General features: G+C 45.8%; 1 protein-coding gene across 1 annotated transcript in view; it reads left to right on the top strand.

Annotated features, from left to right (window-relative positions):
- AMN (amnion associated transmembrane protein) overlaps positions 1-23,609 on the top strand; it is a gene marked incomplete at its 3' end in the record, with an annotated part of 102,411 nt that overhangs the window by 52,907 nt on the left and 25,895 nt on the right. Inside the window, exon 4 of the mRNA XM_082242677.1 lies at positions 16,973-17,057. Coding sequence (XP_082098803.1) covers positions 16,973-17,057 — 85 coding nt within the window. The remainder of the gene's footprint in view (positions 1-16,972; positions 17,058-23,609) is intronic.

Raw genomic sequence — 23,609 nt, 5'->3', positions numbered from 1 at the left:
CCAATCAGTGCCCACCAGTGCCGCCTATCAGTGCCCATCAGTGCCCACCAGTGCTGCCTATTAGTGCCCATCAGTGCCGCCTATCAGTGCCCCCTATCAGTGCCCATCAATGCCGCCTATCAGTGCCTAGCAGTGCCGCCTATCAGTGCCCACCAATGCTGCATATCAGTGCTACCTATCAGTGCCCACCAGTGCCACCTATCAGTGCCGCATATCAGTGCCACCCCATCAGTGCCTGTCAGTGCAGCCTCATCAGTGCTCATCAGTGCAGGAAAAATGTATTTATTTACAAAATTGTATAACACAAACAAAAAAACTTTTTTTTTCAAACTTGTCGGTCATTTTTTTATTTGTTTAGCAAAAAAGAAAAAGCCTTGCGGTGATCAAATACCACCAAAAGAAAGCTCTATTTGTGGGGGGAAAATGACATAAATTTGGTTTAGGTACAGTGTTGCATGACCGCGCAATTGTCATTCAAAATGCAACAGCGCTAAAAGCTGAAAATTGGCCTGGGCAGGAAGGGGGTAAAAGTGCCCGGTATTGAAGTGGTTAAGACTTTCCCCCCTCCCCCCATGTGACAGTGCTGGGTGACTGAGCAGCACCAGTGCTGTCACATGGTAGGAAGTCGAGTAAAATTACTTTGGGGTTCTTTTGCTTTAATAGTCGCAAAACGTATCTTAAATAAAGAAAAAAAGACAAGACCCTTTACAGTCTCTAAGAAGGTGAAATGCCCACAATGGTAGTCAGAGACCATGTGATCTAAGCTGCCTAGGCTTAAGTCGCATGATGGATGTTCGGGACCAGCGATTTTTTTCTTTTTATGGTAAGCAATAAAGGTGACAAGTGCGTTCATATTAAATAGGACTTGCAGATGTAGTCTGGTGTGATGGCGGCGCTGCTACGCGAACAAACCACTGTTTGATCAGCGAATCATTGGCAGGAGACAGATCCCTCATCCTGTCGCTGATACATTGAGTCTTTCTGATTGCTGCACAGTATCGCCCTGACGTCTCCGCTCGGAAGAGCCACGCTCGTTGAGATGTGGAAAGCGTCTCATTAACTCGTACCGGCTCCGGACGCGTCTGCAAATCAGGGCTGTCTGCTGACACAAGCGATGCGTTTCCATGGCAACCGGCACCTTGAAATTCCATCTTCCTTTAGATCGGTATCAGCCTTTAAGCAGCTCCTGTACAGAAGGGCGCAAACTTCACTCGCCGCCTCCGTGGCGGCCTCCCCCTGGCTGCGGAATGATTTATTCAGGCAGCAGCAGGAGCTGGGAAGTAATTGGGACAAAATTAATAGATGGGCCTGCTCGGGCAACTTTAGGATAAAAAAAAAAAATGATGTCCTCAAAGGAACCCATGGTGGGAATCGAAACAGGGTCATTGAAATGGCAGCCTGAGTACTCGCCTTCCTTTTCCTACCGATCACCCATCCTCCGCCCACCACCACTTTGTTCAGCCATTGCAGAGTAAAGAAGCTCGGATTCATGACTTGGGGCCCCCATTTAGCCAAGGTGGGTCCTGGTATGTGACATTAACGTTCGTTTTTTTTACACACCATGACCTGTGACATGCCTCCTGACCACCACCATGACCTGTGACATGCCTGTACCATTACCTGTTCATTTAATGCCACATGTGTGGCATTAAATGAATGGGCAGGCAATGCACTGGGACCTCCAATAAACAAGCATGCACCATTTTTGGAAATGCAGCACTCCACAACGCATGGTGATGGATGCACTGCAACACGTGTGCATTAGAGCGGCATTGCTTTTGTGTGTTTGGGGGGGCCATTCAAAATGAATGCATTAACGCACCACACTGGAAAGGTGGGAATAGGCCCTTGGGGGGTTTATGCAGGGTTTAAGACTCTCTCCCCTCCCCCATGTGACAGAGCTGGGTGACTAATCGGCCACTTTTACGAGATTAACCAAGAGAAACAGAGATAGTAAGGAGGAAAGAAGGCAAGAAGTGTACTTAGTGGAAGAAATAGAGAAGAGGAAAGATGGGGGGGAAAAAAGGGGGATGGGGATAGGTGGATGTTTGTATTACAATGTAAGGGTAAGGCTGCAGGAACCAATTCAAGGTTACATGTGGAAGGGGAGGGAGTAGCAGTAACCACTAGTCGCCAGTGAAAAGTGCCTTCCCTGCGTCAGAGAAGATAAACTGATTCCATAGCGCCCAGGTCTTTGAGTATTGGTCATGTTTGTCCCTAGCTGATAGGATCAGATCTTCGAATTTATTTATTTCCTCTACTTTCCTCATCCATAGGGCAATGGTCGGAGAGTTGGTGTCTCTCCAGTGAAGGGGAATGCAAGCCTTCGCAGCATCCAAAAAGAGGCGGAGGATAGATTTTTTGTACTTGCTGGCCTGTATGTCTGGGGCATGTAGAAGAAAGAAAGTGGGGTAAGAAGGGATCGGACGTTCTGTGAATTTCTGGGATATATATCCCTCACCTGGCTCCAGAACGTCTGAAGCCTGGGGTAGTCCCAAAAAATGAGTAGAAGTGTCCCCGGTACCCTCCTGGTATCTCCAGCACCGATCCGAAACACCCGGTATAAATTTGTGTGGACGTGTTGGCGTACAATACCAGCTGGACAGTAGTTTATAGTTTGTTTACTGGGCCCGCGTGCATATGGATGATTGGAATGTGAACCGGAGGATATGCTGCAGTTGGTTAGGAGTGAACGAGCAATTCATGTCTCTCTCCCAACTAGCTATGTACGGTGGTCTGTAGTCATCTGTTGGTGTCACTAAGAGTGCGTGGGCTGTGGAGAGTGCATGGGGTAATGTGCCTGCTTGTGAGCAGAGATCCTCAATTGCGGTCTATGAAATTCTCTGGCTGTGGGTTAAGACTGCAGAAAATGATAAAGTTGGAGCACTCTCCAAACGTCTAAGCGATAGAGACTATTCTGATTCATCGGGGTGGTAATGGAAACCCAGAATCCCAATTCTATAAAATGAGAGGCCTGAAACAGTTCAGATTCCATCAACCTGCGGAAGGGTCTTTCTCTGAGTCCTGGAGCAAACTGAGGGTTCCCCAGGATAAACATCATTGGGAAGTGACGTGTCGATAGGGCAGTGTTCCTGAAGAGTTTCGAGCAGACGCGTGTCGTTGGGCCTATGGTCAGGTGTTGCAATATAGAGAGCGGTAGTGGATAGGGACACCAAGGAGCTCTTCTAAGCGGTATGTCGCTTTGCGCCTGTTCTAGCATAGGCTAAAGTTTGATATGCCCATGACGACACCAGTCTATAAGCCTACATAAATGTGTAGCCTTGAAATATTTGAGTGGGTCAGGCACCGCCAAGCCCCCATGCCATTTGGGGAGGGAGATTAACCGTCTCTGGAGTCTGGGTCGCTTGCGAGCCCAAATAAAGTTGGTAAATAGCGCCTGTGCTTGTTGCAAGTAACTGGAGGGGATGGTAATAGAGAGAGCCTGGAACAAATAGAGGAACTTCAGAAGGATGCTCATTTTGAGTATGTTGCACCGGCCGAACCAAGAATGAAGACCTGACTGCCAGCTATCTAACGAGCCGGATTTTGCACAAGAGAGGCAGAAAATTGAGGTCAAATACCCGAGACGACTCTGGTGGAAGGAGAGTCCCCAAGTATTGTAAGGTGGATTCAGTCCATTTCAATTTAAAGTTTGCGTGCAGCTGTGTCATAAGCTGGCGAGGAACTCCCACCCCCATGGTCGCGCATTTGTTAAAGTTAATCTTCAGGTTTGATAGAGCACCAAATATGCGGAATTCCTGAAAAAGGTCAGGCAAGGAGATCAATGGTTTTGTGAAGGTAAAGAGCATATCGTCCGCATAGGCCGAGACCTTCTGTTGTGTATTTGAGACTTCTATGCCACTGATGTAAATGTTATTGCGTACCGTGCAAAGAAAGGGTTCTAAAGACAGGGCAAATAAAAGGGGGGATAGTGGGCAACCCTGCCTCGTACCCTTTCCTGTTTGATACAGTTCACTACCTTTTCCCGCAGATCCTTTGACAATTCTTTTGCTTTCCCCATGACTCAGAATCCAGAAACGTCAGTGCAGCACTGGATGAAAGATGCAAGGGTCTGTCAGGAGTCCAGAAACTCATTGACCTTTTAACCACTAATTCCAAGCAAACAGATCACAGGTGAGGATGGTTACCTTTTAATAGCCATTCAAACTCCTTTGTGTCAACTTGTGTGCATGTTATCAGGCCAAAATCACCGGGGTGTGTTGTGACGGTACTCACCATCACTGGGAGTGAAAGACAGATACTTAATGGACACTGAGAAAATGGTTTGGATAACTTTAAATGGGAGAGTAATATTTATCAACAATATCGCTCAAGAAATATGAAGATTTAATCCCACTTTACACTGTGAGACCTATAGCTTGTTGCCATGAAGTCTGTGACACCTAAATAATCAAAGCAATGCTTAGATGTGTATTCCATGTCCTTCAATGTAGGAAACGGACAGACTGTCACTGGCAGTATTTTCCTATTGTCTGTGTATTGAGGTGTGATGTGGATTGTGTTAAGTCTGTCTGTTCCATTGTTAAATGTTAATGAACTCACATTGTTTCTATCCAGATGGCTAGAATATTAGTTCAGGTTAATTCTATTTCTGTATACAATTTCATCTGCATAGGATCATGTAATCAGGCAACCCCTATCCTGTGTGTGGTAATCTGATCAGGAGGGGGGGGGGGGTCCATGCTGTATATCAATTCTGTGTGATTGTTCAATAAACTGAGATTCCAGTACAAGCTAAGTTGTCGGCCAGCTTTGTATGGGGGTGGCTGGGAAAATCTGATATCTATGTTCACGACTGGGAGGAAGCCGTATACTGACGGAAGTCCACAAGTACAGTGTGGTTGAGGTTCCATTACATATGTAAACTTTTGATCAGGGTCATTTGGGTAGTTTCTGTTGTCATTATCATTTAAAAAGAGTAAACACATTTGATTGATAATAATTGGCTTCAGCCAAACACTAACCATGAATGAAAGAAAAGTTTTTGTGTTATTCATATTCTCTAAAAAATGGCCAAGAAATCATAAATTCTGCCAGGGTATGTAAACTTATGAGCACAACTATATAGTGCAAAAAGTAATAACTGCACAGGTGATTAAATACCACCAAAAGAAAGCTCTTTTTGTGGGGAAAAAAAGGACATTAATTTTATTTGGGTACAGCGTCGCACGAGCGTGCAATTGTCAGTTAAAATAACGTAGTGCCGTATCGCAAAAAACGACCTGGTCATGAAGGGGGTAAATTTTTAGGGGCTGAAGAGGTTAAACCGTATAAACACAATATGGAAACACTTACAGTACTCATAACAAATAATTTGCCTGGTTTACACTAAGGGTCCTTTCACACGAGCGGTCTGTATGTCCGTTTTTCCTCCCATCCGTTTGTGGATGAAAAACGGACATAATGTATGTCTACAGGATTGCGGATTTTAGCGGATGACCATCCGCTGACATCCGTTTTGCGTCCGTTCCATTCAGTTCCATTTTTTGAGACAGAAGAGATCCCTATTCTTCTTCCGTTTAAAAAACGGAACAGATGCAAAAACGGGTGTCATCCGCTAACGTCCGCAATCCCATAGACATACATTATGTCCGTTTTTCATCTGCAAACGGATGGATGAAAAAGGGACGTATGGAACGGACCCTACAAAGTGTCATCCGTGTCCCGTTTAAAAAAAAAAAAAGCGCCTGAGCGGAAAAAAAAACGGACCGTGCCGTGTGAAAGAACCCTTAGGCCCCTTTCTCACGGTACGTATCCGCTCGGCGGACTTCACTAGCTCAGCGGGGATCGCTACATTGATCCCTGCTGAGCAGGCGGATGACAGGTCCATCTTAGCTCACTGTGCTGAGATGGACCTGTCAGAGTCCCAATCTCCTCTATGGGGAGATCGCATGAAGACGGACAGTATGCCTGTTTTCATCCGATCCGATCCACTGGACGCATGGCGAATATATCACCATCCGCCTGTTTTAAGTGGATGTTGTCTGACCGGATGACAGGCAGGTTTCAGCGGACACATCTTTATTGACTCCTGCCGCCCCATAGAGGAGAATGGGTGACCCGATCAGGAAAAACAGGACAGGCGGACTTGACCGGTCCGATCGCGTGAAAGGGGCTTTAAGAGTTCACATATATGTGATGATAGACATCGCATGTGATTCGGAGAGCACTGCTCTGCAATCTGTGCGATGCAAATTCAGCCATACAGATTGTATGGCTGAATTTGCATCGCATTTGGACACAACCCTTTTTTGGGTCTGTGCCAGAATCGGATCGCATGGGTGTTCTCACCCATGTGATCCGATTCATGTCCGAACTGACAGTTCACACCGCGATAATGCAAACTGATCTGGGGGTGTCGTTAACTTTGTATTAACACCCCCAGCGATTTGCATATGGCAGTGTGAACTGCCTGCGAGTTAACCACTTGCTGACCGCCGCAAGTACACATACTGCGGCGGTCAGCCCCTCACAGGCAAAGTGATGTATGGGTACGTCACTAGCCTGTGAGGCTCTGGGGAGCGAGCACGCGCCGCCGGAGGCGCGCTCCCGCTCGGTCACGGACCCCCCCGATGTCCGCCGGGCACTCACGCTCATTCGTGACATCGGGAGAAAGGCAGGCGGCTGATGTAAACAAGCCGCCTGTCATTCTCCCCTGTGTAGGAATAGTGATCATACGGTTCTACTATGTAGGACCATTGATCACTGTTCCTACAGCTCAAGCCACAGCCAATCACAGTTAGAAACACGCCCCTAGGGACAGAAACCACCCCTCCCTCTCAAAAAAAAGTTAACCCCTTCACTACCAGTGTCATTTTACAGTAACAGTGCATATGTATAGCACTGATTACTGTAGAAAAGTCACTGGTAACCCCAAAAGTGTCAAAAATGTCAGTCAAGGGTACGATCTGTCTGCCCCAATGTCGCAGTCCCGCAAACAAAATCGCAGATCGCCGCCATTACGGGTTAAAAAAAAAACAACAAAAATGAAAAAAATCTTTCCCTTTGTTAGTAAACGCAATAACTTTACGCAAACCAATCAAAATACGCTTTTTGCAATTTTTTTTTTTTTACCAAAAATATGTAGCATAAAACAAATTAGCCGAAAATGTTAAAAAATTTTGATTTTTACTTTTTTTTGGGGGGGGGGAATTTCATATAAAAAAAATGTGAAAAATATTGTTATTTTTGCAAAATTGATGCTCTTTTTTTGTTTATAGCGCATGATCAAAAAATCGCACAGGTGATCAAATACCACCAAAAGAAAGCTCTGTTTGTGGGAAAAAAAGGACGTCAAAGTCGTTTAGGTACAGCGTCGCACGACCGCGCAATTGTCCGTTAAAGTCACGCAGTGCCGAATCGCAAGAAAAGCCCTGGTCAGGAAGGGGGTAAAATCTTCCGGGGCTTAAGTGGTTAAATGCGATGCGGGAACCCGCAGTAGATTCGCAGGGTTCCCGCATTGCATATGTGTGAAGCGGGACTAAAAAGTCAACACAGCTTGACTAAGCTGTTGACTAATTATGAGTCACTTATATATACAGACCGCTGTAATAATCATTGATTTTTACAAATTGTCCATAAATGATGTACTGATACCCTGATCGGGACCTTAGATTGTAAGCTCCATCATGGAATGTACAGAATGTAAGGCGCTGTGTAAGTTCTCGGGCTCCTAATAAATATCTGTATTACATAAAAAGAATTATTGAACTGGCAACCAGTGTGCTGGAATTTTAATGACAGCTTTTTTTTTTTTTTTCAATCTTTCACAACTCTGTACAAAAAAAATAATTTCCTTTTACAAAGTTTCTCGGTTGCATTATTGGCCATTTAAAGGAACCTGGAAATGAGATGGAAAAAGCAGAATAGACGGGGAGGAAGGGTAATTTTTCACACAGACAGATGATCTTCGCGGAGACCTGGTGAGATCTGATTTGGTTACAGTCAAGGAATTTTCTATATTGAAAAGTCTGGGTAGTTTCCGCTCAGGTCATGGAAGGTTAGCGATAAGCTTCCTTGTTAAAAAAATCTGCCTGCACTTCAAGAGAGCCATCTAGTGGTGAACAGAGCAAATGCATTCAATGTGCACATTTTAATTTATATATATACAGTAAAACCTTGGATTGCGAGCATAATTCGTTCCGGAAACATGCTTGTAATCCAAAGCACTCTCATATCAAAGCGAATTTCCCCATAAGAAATAATGGAAACTCAGATGATTCGTTCCACAACCATTTATTCATAAGTCCTTCAGTTTATAGTCCATATAAAAAGATTATAGCATTGCGATAGGTTGCATAAAATGTCCATCCATAAATAGCCGCTTCCATAAGGGGATTAGAAGCAACATCCAGCAGGAGCTACAGAGTATCAAAGAGAAGAGAGGCGCCTCTAAGTGTAGCAATATGGTTCCATTTAATGAAGGTACAACAAGTAGCAACTCACATGGTTGATGAATAAAACAGGCACATCAAGTATGCAGGCATCCAGGGTAAAGCTGTCCACATAGACTATTTTCTGCACCGCCAGCTGGCAGTCTGTAATCCTGATCGGGAAGACCACCCTGCAGTAAAGAGATCTGAAAGCGAGGGGCAGCATGGAAGGGATAACGTAGATGGCGGTGCGGAAGATGGTCTATGTGGAAAGCTTTACCCCGGATGCCTGCAGCCTTAGATGTGCCTGTTCCAATCATCAACCATGTGAATTGCTAAATGTACCTTCATTAAATGTAACCATATTGCTACACTTAGAGGCGCCTCTCTTCTCTTTTATACTTAGCTGTGACTTGAGGCTACTTGTATATCAAGACATCGCTTGTATATCAAGTCAAAACTTATTTGAAAATTTTGCTTGTCTTGCAAAGCACTCTTAAACCAAGTTACTCTCAAACCAAGGTTTTACTGTATATATATATATATATATATATAGTGCCTTGCGAAAGTATTCGGCCCCCTTGAACTTTTCGACCTTTTGCCACATTTCAGGCTTCAAACATAAAGATATAAAACTGTATTTTTTTTGTGAAGAATCAACAACAAGTGGGACACAATCATGAAGTGGAACGAAATTTATTGGATATTTCAAACTTTTTTAACAAATAAAAACTGAAAAATTGGGCGTGCAAAATTATTCAGCCCCCTTAAGTTAATACTTTGTAGCGCCACCTTTTGCTGCGATTACAGCTGTAAGTCGCTTGGGGTATGTTTCTATCCGTTTTGCACATCGAGAGACTGAAATTTTTGCCCATTCCTCCTTGCAAAACAGCTCGAGCTCAGTGAGGTTGGATGGAGAGCGTTTGTGAACAGCAGTTTTCAGTTCTTTCCACAGATTCTCAATTGGATTCAGGTCTGGACTTTGACTTGGCCATTCTAACACCTGGATATGTTTATTTGTGAACCATTCCATTGTAGATTTTGCTTTATGTTTTGGATCATTGTCTTGTTGGAAGACAAATCTCCGTCCCAGTCTCAGGTCTTTTGCAGACTCCATCAGGTTTTCTTCCAGAATGTTCCTGTATTTGGCTCCATCCATCTTCCCATCAATTTTAACCATCTTCCCTGTCCCTGCTGAAGAAAAGCAGGCCCAAGCCATGATGCTGCCACCACCATGTGTGACAGTGGGGATGGTGTGTTCAGGGTGATGAGCTGTGTTGCTTTTACACCAAACATAACGTTTTGCATTGTTGCCAAAAAGTTTGATTTTGGTTTCATCTGACCAGAGCACCTTCTTCCACATGTTTGGTGTCTCCCAGGTGGCTTGTGGCAAACTTTAAACGACACTGGTAAGAACTGGTAAGCTGCAATATAAAAATGCTTGCTTTTGAGTTTAATACCGCTTTAATTGCCTGGTGTATAGCAGTATAGCAGATATACTACTACAGGGCGGCCCTCCTGTGCAGAATCACAGCAGAAGCCAAACTGCGGGTGCCGGGCACTGAATGTCCGCCAGCGCCCACCAATCGTCAGGCAGAGACACAAAATGGAGCTCTGCCTTTGTAAATAAGGCAGATCTCCGTACTGACGGGGGAAATCCATCACTTTCCTGAGTAAAAGCACCTCACATACTACAGTAAAACACTGGCTAGGCACACAGTTAACTCTTTGATCACCCTAGATGTTTAACCTCTTCCAAGCCAGTGTCATTAGTACAGTGACAGTGCATATTTTTTTAGCACTGATCACTCTATTAGTGTCCCTGGTTCATGCAAAGTGTCGGAATGTCCGCCGAAATATCGCAGTCCCCACTATAGGTTGCTGATCGCTGCCATTACTAGTATAAGAATAAATAAATAAAAATTCCAGTATAAATCCCATAGTTTGTAGACGCGACAACCGTTGCGAAAACCAATCAATATACGCTTATTGGGATTTTTTTTTTTTTGACCAAAAGTATGTAGAAGAATACATATTGGCCTGGATTTTTTTTCAATTTTTTATTGGATATGTTTTGTAGCAGGAAGTTAAAAATATTGTTGTGTTTTTTTCAAAATTGTCTCTTTGTTTATAGTGCAAAAAATAAAATATGCACAGGTGATTAAATACCACCTCTATTTGTGGAAAATAATTTTTTTTTATACGTTTTATTTGGGTACAGCATTGCACGACCACGCAATTGTCAGTTAAAGTGACCCAGCGCCTCTATCGCAAAAAAATGGCCTGTTCAAGGGGGGTAAATCTTCTGCAGGTCAAGTGGTAAAGAGACATGTCCTTCGGCAGAATTTTGTTTAATCACTGGCACTTGCTATTTACACTGTGATTGGACACAGCTGATCACATGGTTAAAAGCCTACATCATAGGCTCCTTAGTCAGTGATGCGGTGTGTCCAAGGGACACATACACCATGGATCGCTGCGCGCATGAGCAGCCCATTCTGGAGGACATCATATGACGTCCACTCAGAATGGGAAAGCCACCGCCCGGCTGTCAATCTGCTATTGGTGGGGCGGTGGCTTTCCCGTTCTTAGTGGACGTCATATGAGGTCAGTCCCCTGGACACACCGCATCATTGATCACGCTAAAGAGCCTATGATGTGTGCTCTTTACCATTTGTGTCCAATCACAGCTGATCACAGTATAAATAGGAAGTGACAGTTATCGGCATTCCTCTCCTCACACTGACAGCGCGAGAGGAGAGCTGATAAGCGGTTTCCTAACAGGAGAATCAGTGCTGCCGTTTAGTGCCCATCAGTGATGCCTATCAGTGTTGCCTATCAGTGCCCATAAGTGCTCCCCATCAGTGCTCCTTATCAGTGCTACCTATTAGTGCCACCTCATCAGGGATGCCTTTCAGTGCTGCCTCATTTAGTGATGCCAGTCAATGCTGCCTCATCAGTGGTGCCTGTAAGTGCCCATCGGTGTAGCCTCAACGATGCAGCCTGTCAGTGCTTGTCAGTGTAGCCTCATCAATGATGCCTGTTAGTGTAGCCTCATTAATTGTGCCTGTCAGTGTAGCCTCATCAGTGATGCCTATCAGTGCAGCCTCTCAGTGTGGCCTCATCAGTGATGCCGGTCAGTGTAGCGTCATCAGTGCAGCTTGGCAGTGCTCGTCAATATGGCCTCATCAGTGATGCCTGTAAGTGCCCATCAGTGTAGCCTCAACAATGCAGCCTGTCAGTGCTTGTCAGTGTAGTCTCATCAATGATGCCTGTCAGTGAAGCCTAATTAATTGTGCCTGTCAGTGTAGCCTCATCAGTGATGCCTATCAGTGCCCATTAGTGTAGCCCCATCAGTGCAGCCTGTCAGTGTGGCCTCATCAGTGATGCCGGTCAGTGTAGCCTCATCAGTACAGCTTGTCAGTGCTCGTCCATGTGGCCTCATCAGTGATGCCTGTAAGTGCCCATCAGTGTTGGCTCGTCAGTGCAGCCTGTCAGTGCTCGTCGATGATAGAGAAAAATTACTTATTTACAACATTATTTAAATGAAACTAAGAAAGGTTTTTTCTTTTTTTCTTCCATAATTTTTGGTCTTTTTTCATTTCTTTACAAAAAAAAGAAACCCAATGGTGATTAAATACCACCAAAAGTAATCTCTGTCTCAAAAAAAAAATGATAAAAATCTCATATAGGTACAGTGTATGACCGTGCAATTGTCAGTCAAAGAGTGACAGCGCTGAAAGGTGAAAATTTGCCTGGGCAGGAAGGGGGTTAAAGTGCCCGGTATTGAAGGGGTTAATCAATTTTTTTCAAAAGGACATGCAAAGGGCCGAAAGATAAGAAAGGGGGATGGGGAACCTATTATGGACGATGGGGACGCAGGTTTAGCTAATAAAAGGATTGGAAATCTTTTTTCCATGTTGCTGTGCAATCCCGATCACTGCTGCAATATAATAAATGTTTGCTTTGAACTGTAACATTGTTATCTGTGAATGGAAGTGAAATGTGAATATAAAGGGCCGGGACACATAGGGGATTCCTGGTGAGAAATGGATTCAGTGGGCGGTGAATGGAAGGCGTGGGGAGGACAGAAGTGAAACTCCTTTAAATATAAAAAGGAATTTCCAAAAACAAACATGACTATATATGAAGTCAGCGGAGGGCGTCTGTTTAGAGGAATGGGAAGTGTTGTGCCTCTTCTAGGAAAGGGAAGTAGAATCCCTTACAGAAAACCTGTACTCAGATACACCTCCTGAGAATGCTAGCTGCCTGGCTGCCTGACTTTCTCTGTTACTTACCTGGAACAAGCGAGTTGACTGGAAAATCAGAACTGCTGACTTGTTCTTGTTCCCTACTTAGGGAATACTGAAGCTCATAGGCGTGCCCAGGGGGTGTGCCGGGTGTGACTGGGCACACCCTAATCACCCTGTGCAGCGCAGATTCCCCCTGCTGATATTTCACCAAAGCCCCCCAATGTGACTCCTAAAAAAAAGAGTAGAAAATCAAAAACTACTTACACTGTCCTCTGCCCTACTGACACCAACCTCTGCCCTACTGACACCAACTTCTGCCCTACTGACACCAACCTCTGCCCTACTGACACCAACCTCTGCCCTACTGACACCAACTTCTGCCCTACTGACAAGTCCACTGCCCTACTGATGCCAACCTCTGCCCTACTGACAAGTCTGGGGCCCTACTGACAAGTCCACTGCTCTACTGATGCCAACCTCTGCCCTACTGACACAAACTTCTGCCCTACTGACAAGTCCGATGCCCTACTGACAAGTCCACTGCCCTACCAATGCCAACCGATGCCCTACTGACAAGTCTGGGGCCCTACTGACAAGTACTCTGCCCTACCGATGCCAACCGATGCCCTACTGACAAGTCTGGGGCCCTACTGACAAGTCCACTGCCCTACCGATGCCAACCGATGCCCTACTGACAAGTCTGGGGCCCTACTGACAAGTACTCTGCCCTACCGATGCCAACCGATGCCCTACTGACAAGTCCACTGCTCTACTGATGCCAACCTTTGCCCTACTGACACCAACTTCTGCCCTACTGACAAGTCCGATGCCCTACTGACAAGTCCACTGCCCTACCGATACCAACCGATTCCCTACTGACAAGTCTGGGGCCCTACTGACAAGTCCACTGGTCTACTGATACCAACCTCTGCCCTACTGACAAGTCCTCTGCTCTACTGACACTATCCACGTTTTAATACATTTGGGGTGCACACCCTAATGCAATAGGCTGCGCACACCTATGCTGAAGCTGATGGATAAGCTGGGGGGGGGGGTTGCCTGGCCTGGCCCGGCCCGGCACCAGATCATACCAGGTCCAACACTTATGGGTCCATTCACATGGTCGCATAATACATTAGTGCGTTGCAGTACTATCCACTTTAAGTGTCAGCCCAATGCACTAAGGCATCTTGGGAGGATAGGGGGTGGTAAAACAAAACTGGTTTTTGAGCCACCATTTTACCATCCACCCACCTGAAACATAACATGGCAGCCAGAGGGGACTGGACACATGACGCGGTTGCGGCAAATTCAACTTGGCAAGCCCAGTTTGACAGGTGGCACTGCCTGTTAGACTTGCCTTTTGAAGTCAATGTGGCTGCACCGCAGCTGTGAGCCAAACCCTTTCTGGAGCTTACTGTGTTTACCTGGATTCTTTTACACAGGTGGTTGAGCCACAGTTTTAACACCCCCTACCACCCACTTAAAGCGTAACATGGCACCCAGAGTGGACTGTATGCGTGTCACAGAAAATTTAAAGTGTTTGTAAACCCTTACATATGCCCAGTAAAGTGACTGGCCTCAGCTGATAAACAGAGATTAAACAAATCCTCTGCCTAAGCTATACCTGTTTATCTGCAGTCTTCTCTACATCCGTTCAAAGTGCTGCATTTATACAGCTTGTCTGAGCTTTTATAAAGCAGGGGGCGGAGAGCTGAAATGACACTCTGCAGAGCTCAGTGTGAAAGCTGATTGGAGGGAAGGGACACACCCCCTTCACACAGCACACAGGAACGGAGCTGAGGTTTTCAGTTACAGGCTGTGCTGGAGCTCCCTCCTCTGTCACCATTTTACCTCTTGGTGTCAGGAAAACTTGTCATAAGTCATTAATGCAGATAGCAGAAGAAGGAGTCAGCAGACATGAATGATACCTAGTGCTCTGGTTTGAAACAAGTACACACTATAGAGGGATATGCTTTGTTCATATTTCATGTCTGAAGTTTACAACCACTTTAACACCTTTCCTTCCCTGGGGTGTCATTGTTCTGACTGGGCGTCATATGACATCCTTCAGGGCAAGCCACTTGTATGTGCCCCTGGGGTCCCTCAGACACACTGCATCTCTGATCACAGTAAAGATCCTATCTTTGCAGCACCAGTGCCAATCAGTGCCCACCAGTGCTGCATATTAGTGCCTCCTCAGTGCCAATCAGTCTTGTCTCATCAGTGCTTATGAGTGCAGCCTATCAGTGCCTGTCAGTGCTGCCTCATCCGTGCCCCGGGCCGCTGATAGTGGGGGACCACCAGTCCTCCTGTAGGGGGCACAGGGAATCGGTACGGTTCAGCAGAGGGGCAATTACAGACGGAAGCCCTGTGTGGCTCTCTGCAGCAGCTGAAAGTCAGTTTTTACCCCTCCTGCCAGCTTTCACCTGCTGCAGGGAGAGACACAGACACAGGGCATCGTTCCTGTTATTGCCCCCCCCCCCCCCCACAGAACTGCAGGCTTCCCTGTCCTGTTAAAAAATAACAAATTGTAAAAAAAAATATATATTAATAATAATTAAACATTGTAAGTAAAAATGTAAAAGAAATTGTAAAATAAAATAATTGTGAACATTTTTAACAAGTAAAAAAAATCCTCTGTTATGTTTGTGTTCGCTAATAATGATTTTAGTGTATTTTTTTAGTGATAATATTGTCTAGATATATTCGGGAGGGAGGAGGTAGGCTGTACAGTCTCTGTGATTTCTGTGATTGTCTGTGCCTGTCAGTGCTGCCTCCTCTGTCCTGTCAGTGCAGCCTCACCTGCGCCTGTCAGTGCTGCCTCACCTGCGCCTGTCAGTGCTGCCTCACCTGCGCCTGTCAGTGCTGCCTCACCTGCGCCTGTCAGTGCTGCCTCACCTGTGCCTGTCAGTGCTGCCTCACCTGTGCCTGTCAGCGCGCCTCACCTGTGCCTGTCAGCGCCGCCTCACCTGTGCCTGTCAGCGCCGCCTCACCTGTGCCTGTCAGTGCCGCCTCACCTGTGCCTGTCAGTGCCGCCTCACCTGTGCCTGTCAGTGCCGCCTCACCTGTGCCTGTCAGTGCCGCCTCACCTGTGCCTGTCAGTGCCGCCTCATATGTGCCTGTCAGTGCCGCCTCACCTGTGCCTGTCAGTGCCGCCTCACCTGTGCTTGTCAGTGCCGCCTCACCTGTGCTTGTCAGTGCCGCCTCACCTGTGCCTGTCAGTGCTGCCTCCCCTGTGCCTGTCAGTGCCGCCTCCCCTGTGCCTGTCAGTGCCGCCTCCCCTGTGCCTGTCAGTGCCGCCTCACCTGTGCCTGTCAGTGCCGCTTCACCTGTGCCTGTCCGCGCCGCCTCACCTGTGCCTGTCAGCGCCGCCTCACCTGTGCCTGTCAGCGCCGCCTCACCTGTGCCTGTCAGTGCTGCCTCATCTGTGCCTGTCAGCGCTGCTTCATCAGCGCACATCGGTGAAGGAAAAAAATTACTTATTTACAAAATTTTGTAAAAGAAACTAAGAAATTTTTTTTTCTTCAAAATATTTGGTATTTTTTTCCTTTTGTTTAGCAAAAAAAAAAAAAAAATATATAGAAACCCAGTGGTGATTAAATACCAACAAAAGAAAGCTCTATGTGTCTCAACAAAATGATAAACATTTTGTTTGGGTACAGTGTAGCATGACCGCGCAATTGTGATTCAAAGTGTGAAAAGCTGAAAATTGAACTGGGCAGGAAGGGGGTGAACATGCCCGGTATTGAAGCTGGTATCTCAGCATGCTGAGTTTGCCAGGCAGAGATGCCTATCAGACTGTCCTATTGAAGTTGATGGGGCGGCATCTCAAGCCAAACTTTTGGCGCAGGGTTTCTATTCGCAATTTCGGTTTGGCTGGAAATGATTAAAAAAACACGCGTTCAGGAGGCAGCAGTATCCCCTCCGGAACACATAGGCGCGGCTGTTCTGCCACCCTCTGAAAAGTGATCTTCAGTGGGCGGTAGAAACTGCCTCCTGTGTGAAAGAGGCCTATGGGAACACGCTTACACCGCAATGCACACTAAAGCACTACTGGGCATTACATTAAAAAAAAAATAGCGCACATTCAATTTTCAGTCCATTGTGATGTTGGCGCCGGGGCCTCATTAGAACCAATGGGCTGCCACAATGCAACGCACAATATTGTGTACATTTTAGCGCACGGGAAATGCCCTGGCTAGGTGTCCTAAACCCTCTGACTCCTCGTAATTTGGATTATATTTCGGGCGGTGCAGATGTTAGCAGCAGTGTGTGATGTCTTCTCCATCATTCTGACCTTGTGGCCATGTTTTCTCTTTGTAGTATCTGCCTCTGGATGGAGAGTTCATCCTGTCACCCGGGGCCGGGTTCATGGCGGCTCCTGACGAAGATCCAACATGTGGTGAAGGTGAGGATGATACATGATGTGTACTAGGAGTGTCTACAACAGCATTTCTCAACCTTTTCAACACCAACACAGAGGAACCCTTCAAATAACTTTCCAGTCTCAGGGATCCCTGCTAATAATAAAAATATCTACAACTCATTAAACATTAGCGTGATGATCAGTGGGAAGAATGTTTCTTACACTTGGGGTCAATGGGAAGAATTACCCCTTATAGAGAGCTAAAATGATCAATGCTATTAGTGGGAACTTATCTGAGAGACAGAAATTGCTCATTGCTCAAGGAACCCCCAGCATCTTCTGGAGGAACCCTAGTCTAAAGGCTACCCTTTATAGTGAGGGTGCTGGCATATCCATTCCTTCATACTATTGGCTCTTCTCACTTCAGGGACCAAGGCTATGCACAGAATTCCTTTTTTCTAGCAGCAATCCTTCAAAGTTTTCGGCCAAGATCTTCAGGAGCCCAGCAAACCCTGAGGATTCTGGAGGGGAACCTGAAATTCAGAATGAACCCAGCAAACTGTTGGGATTTGGAATGAGCCCATGGTTGTGGTGACCCTGAAATTCATCCATACTTGTAAAGATAATAATGTGAGAGCACAGATATGATAATAAATCCCCACTGCTGACAATCAAAGCATTGAGATCCTCCAGAAATCTGCTCCTGTAGAGGCAAAAAAACAGAACTCGGCTGGTGCACGAAGGTTTCCTTATCTTGCACTGCTGAGAGCTAACAAACTTGGAACAGCTGTATGCACATTGGATGAAAGGCTTGGGTATTGTCGGCTGTGTCTGGGCTTTAAACTGATGATGTACTGTTTACCACATTGGAATTAAAAGAGAAGATAGTTTTTTTCGAATCTTACTTACCTAGGTGGAGGCAGTATCAGTCCGATGCTGCATCTGTCCCCCCCCCCCCCCCAGCTCTAAGGCTGAGAACTGAGTGATCAAACACTGCTGATCACTTAATTCTATGCTCTGTGAGCAGAGAGCTGGTGACTGTCAGTCATCACTGTGTTCTCTGGTGCCCCCCTGCTCACTGGAGGGCTGAGCTGTGGAGGGGGCGGGAGTGGCCGGCTCAGGCTCTCAGTGGCTCGCTGAGAGGCTGAGCCAGGTGCCAGTCCAGGGTTCTGGGTGGATCCTAACCATCTTGTCCCAGCCTGGACTGGCTCTGTGACGTCAGCTGATAGCGGGCTTTAGCCTGCTGTCAGCTGAAAATGGGTCACAGGGGTAACAGAGAAGGGGTAACACAGAATGAATTGCACTCCTGTGATCCGTAGCTTTGGCTGTACTTCTCCTTTAAGGCCTTGTGAATATGTGTGGCCAAGGGGTGGTAAAAACAGGCAGTTGATTTGTGTTATGACCGTCCCCCCGACAGCCAAACTGCAAGTTATTATGGTCACTCGCTATTACACATTGCTATGGGCACAGTATAATTTATTATTGTTAGTATTATTATTTTTTTATCATTATACAGGATTTATATATCGCCGACAATTTGCCCAGCGCTCTACAACATGAGGGCAGACAGTACAGTTACAATACAATTTAATACAGGAGGAATCGCAGGGCCCTGCTCATTAGAGCTTACAATCTAAGAGGGAGGGTCAAGTGATACAAAAGTTATAGCTGTGAGGGATGGGCTGATGGAGAAAATAAAAGTACAGCTGTTAGGTGGGGGCCGGATAGGCTTCTCTGAAAAGATGAGTTTTCAGGGATCGTCTAAAAATGAGTAGGAGATAGTCGGACAGATTGGGGTAGGGAGTTCCATAGGGTGGGAGAGGCTCTGGAGAAGTCCTGGAGGTGAGCATGGGAGGAAGTGACGAGGGAGCTAGAGAGCAGGAGGTCTTGGGAGGAAAGAAGAGAAGGATTAGGTTGGTATTTTGAGATCAGGATAGTGATGTAGCTGGGGGCCGAGTTGTGGATGGCTTTGTAAGTTGTTGTTGGTATCTTGAATTTAAATTGTTGGGTTAGCGGAAGCCAATGGAGGGATTGGCAGAGAGGAGTAGCAGACGCTGAACGGTTGATAAGGTGGATGAGTCTGGAAGCAGCATTCATAATGGACTGAATGGGGGGGGAGGGGGGCTAACCTTTGTAAAGGTAAGCCATATGAGGGAGTTGCAGGAGTCGAGGTCTAGAGATGAGCAGGGAGTGACATGCCACCCAAACTCAACCCATTGAAGCCGCTAATCAACCATGTGTATGCCGGAGCTTTATGCAACCTCCATTGGAGTGGTGAGCTCTCCTTCCTATGTAACTAACCCACATTTGGACCCAGTTCCCCAGATTTATAGGTCTGATGTGTGGAGTTGTATAAATGTATCATACAACTATAACTGGTCCATTGTTGTAATAGGCATGCTCATTGGTTCTCCCTGTGCCCCCCCCCCCCTGCTCACTGGAGGGCTGAGCTGTGGAAAGGGCGGGAGTGGCCGGCTCAGGCTCCCAGTGGCTCACTGACAGGCTAAGCCAGGTGCCAGTCCAGGGTTCTGGGTGTATCCTGACCATATGGTCGGGATCTTGTCCCAGCCTGGACCGGCTCTGTGACGTCAGCCGACAGCGGGCTTTAGCCTGCTGTTAGTTGAAAATGGGTCACAGGGGTAACAGAGAAGGGGTAACACAGAATGAAACTACATTCCTGTGATCCATTGGAGGAGTACAGCCAAATGAGGTTTGGTTGTACTTCTCCTTTAAGGCCTTGTGAATATGTGTGGCCAAGGGGTGGTAAAAACAGGCATTGATTTGTGTTATGTTGTGGATGGCTTTGTAAGTTGTTGTTGGTATCTTAAATTTAAATTGTCGGGTGAGTGGAAGCTAATGGAGGGATTAGCAGAGAGGAGTAGCAGACGCTGAACGGTTGATAAAGTGGATGAGTCTGGAAGCAGCATTCATGATGGACTGAAGGGGGGTAACCTTTGTAAAGCCGCTCATCAACCATGTGTATGCCGGTGCTTTATGCCACCTCCATTGGAGTGGTGAGCTCTCTTTCCTATGTAACTAATCCACATTTGGACCCAGTTCCCCAGATTTATAGGTCTGATGTGTTGAGTTGTATAAATGTATCATTTAACTATAACTGGTGGTCCATTGCTGTGATAGGCATGCTCATTGGTTGAGGCATAGGGAATGGGCAGTGGCCTTTGACTTCAAGTGCTGGTGGGGATTTGTATGATTGTGGCATTTACTAACACTGGAGCAGCTGTGCAGCCAATCAGCTTCAACCTTTTATTTTCAAAGCTTAACTGAACAAGCTGAAGCTTGAAGCCGATTGGTTGCTATGCACAATTGCTCCAGATTCTGTCTGCTCCAGTTTTAGTAAGTTCCTTCCTTTGTGTTTTGGAGGGCCCCGGGAGTAATGAGCGACTATGAGGTTCTTTTTACTAAGCACCACTATTGAAAGTCCTGAAAATCTACAGAATGTAACATGGTATACCTGTAACAAAACCTAGAGGAAGAATCGGTTTCAGATACAGATATTGTACAGATTTTGCAGCACTCCCACAAACTAAAATAAGGAATCTAAAGCATTAAATCACTTACCTAAAATGCAAACACTGAGAAGGTGTCATACATATTATGGTGTCAATGTAGAACAATTATGCTGTATGAATGTCTTAAGCATTCACACTGACATGAATGATTGCCGTATTGTTAGTAATATGATTACCTGCTCTGATCATTGGCTCCAACTAGTGGGCATAATGTAGTACTTTTCTGAATTACCAAAAAGAAAATTACCATTATAGCCACTAGATGGTGCTGATGTTCATAGCCAATAATCATATTACAAACCATATGGTGGTCATTCGCTGTTCCTGTGCGAATGCTTAGGACATCCGCATGGCAATGTTCATATCCATAGACATATACACTCACCGGCCACTTTATTAGGTACACCTGTTCAATTGCTTAGTAACACAAATTGCTAATCAGCCAATCAGGGGAGTATTGGAATTCTGTATTGAACAGAGTGCAGTGCTGTACAGCAGCAATACTCACATTGTGAGCTGTTAGATCACCATCCTAAATTGAGTGACCGATACCTATGGAGACCGGTGTGTGATCCAATGCCCGTTACTTTGAAAATTAAGGTGAGTGGCCATTGCACTTATTGGTGGAGTATGTTAATTCTTTTGGATTGCATTGGACTGCATGAGCAATTTTTCTATCGCTGGATTCTGAAGCATTTATTTAGCATTCTCACTAAGAACTGTGCCCTATTATTGCGATATTCACATTTTTTTGCACAGGACTTTCATTGTTCCACACATTGTGATCACTTTTGAGTATTATTCCGTATTTATTCATCATCTGTTTATATAATTATGTTTTTATTAGATTCTGTGGTCACTTTTGAGTGACATTTATTACTTGTTCTTATTTTATTGTTTATATGTATATTCATTTCTATATGTACATCTGAGCACCCTATTGTTTGTTACACATTGAAACAGATTTAGCGCCACTCCATATATTTTGATCATCACTAATCAGCAAATCACGTTTCAGCAACTCAATGCATTTATATGGCTATATATAATATATTAATATATTAATAATACATTATTATTATGATATATTTATATTATGAATAAAATATATAATATTATATATAATATACTATATTCGTTTATTGGTTGCCTTTAAAATCCCGCCGAGAGGATTTTTCTTTGTGGCTGCCTGCACCCCTGCGTTCCCTATACCTTTCCTGCACCGTATAGCAGTTTGTGTGTTCATGCGATCTGCTGTGGGTGTCAATTAAAGCGTAACAACACCCCAAAAACAGGTCGCAAAACGCAGTGTGTTTGCCTGTTCCAGTTCGAACACAAAAAACAAAAAATGTCTGCCCGCACCTAGAGTAGTATAAAATCCCTGAAAAAGATATTGTATGTACTGTTTTTCGAAACACGTTTGTTATACCCAACTCTCAGAACCATCAATTGCTCATATCCGAATTACTACTAGGGCTGGGGTCTACAAACTTTCTAAACAAAGGGCCAGTTTACTGTCCTTCAGACGTTCAGGGAGCCGCACTGTGGCCATTGGGAGTAGAAAGTGCTTTGGCATTATTGGTGGGAGTAAACAATGCTTTATCATTCGTATCAGTGGAAGGAATGGTGCCCCATCTTTGGTGTGGGAGGAAAAGTGCCCCATCATTGGTGACAACATAAGAAATTGTGCCCCATAATTGATGTCAGTGAGAGGAATAGTGCCCCATCATTGGTGTCAGTGGGAGGAATAGTGCCCCATCATTGGTGTCAGTGAGAGGAATAGTGCCCCCACATTGGTGTCAGTGGGAGGAATAGTGCCCCCTCATTGGTATCAGTGGGAGGAATAGTGCCCCCTCATTGGTGTCAGTGGGAGGAATAGTGCCCCCTCATTGGTGTCAGTGGGAGGAATAGTGCCCCATCATTGGTGTCAGTGGGAGGAATAGTGCCCCATCATTGGTGTCAGTGGGAGGAATAGTGCCCCCTCATTGGTGTCAGTGGGAGGAATAGTGCCCCCTCATTGGTGTCAGTGGGAGGAATAGTGCCCCATTATTGGTGTCAGTGGGAGGAATAGTGCCCCCTCATTGGTGTCAGTGGGAGGAATAGTGCTTCCTCATTGGTGTCAGTGGGAGGAATAGTGCCCCCTCATTGGTGTCAGTGGGAGGAATAGTGCCCCATCATTGGTGTCAGTGGGAGGAATAGTGCCCCATCATTGGTGTCAGTGGGAGGAATAGTGCCCCCTCATTGGTGTCAGTGGGAGGAATGGTGCCCCATTATTGGTGTCAGTGGGAGGAATAGTGCCCCCTCATTGGTGTCAGTGGGAGGAATAGTGCCCCCTCATTGGTGTCAGTGGGAGGAATAGTGCCCCCTCATTGGTGTCAGTGGGAGGAATAGTGCCCCATCATTGGTGTCAGTGGGAGGAATAGTGCCCCATCATTGGTGTCAGTGGCAGCAATAGTGCCCCATTATTGGTGTCAGTGGAAGGAATAGTGCCCCATCATTAGTATCAGTGGGAGGAATAGTGCCCCATCATTGGTATCAGTGGGAGGAATAGTGCCCCATCATTGGTATCAGTGGGAGGAATAGTGACCCATCATTGGTATCAGTGGGAGGAATAGTGCCCCATCATTGGTATCAGTGGCAGCAATAGTGCCCCATCATTGGTGTCAGTGGAAGGAATAGTGCCCCATCATTGGTATCAGTGGGAGGAATAGTGCCCCATCATTGCTATCAGTGGCAGCAATAGTGCCCCATCATTGGTGTCAGTGGAAGGAATAGTGCCCCATCATAGGTGTCAGTGAGAGGAATAGCGCCCCATCATTGGTGTCAGTGGCAGGAATAGTGCTCCATTTTGGTTGGGCTCCTGTGTTCCTGTTGGTCTGGTTTTGTCTTTCTATGTTTTGGCTTTTTGTATTTTTTTCTCCCACCTCTCACTTGTTGGACACTGCTTGGGATGTCCCTATGGTCCAGATTAGAAGACGCTGCGTCCATTAATGAACGAAAGAGAAAATGGGATTTTTTGTTACTCACCGTAAAATTCCTTTGTCTGAGTTCATTGGCGGACACA

The sequence above is a fragment of the Pelophylax lessonae genome, assembly GCF_965119305.1.
Source record: "Pelophylax lessonae genome assembly, chromosome: 13".
NCBI classification, from domain to species: domain Eukaryota; kingdom Metazoa; phylum Chordata; class Amphibia; order Anura; family Ranidae; genus Pelophylax; species Pelophylax lessonae.
The sequence above is the reverse complement of the archived record's forward strand: the minus strand, read 5'-3'. Positions and strand labels throughout refer to the sequence as shown.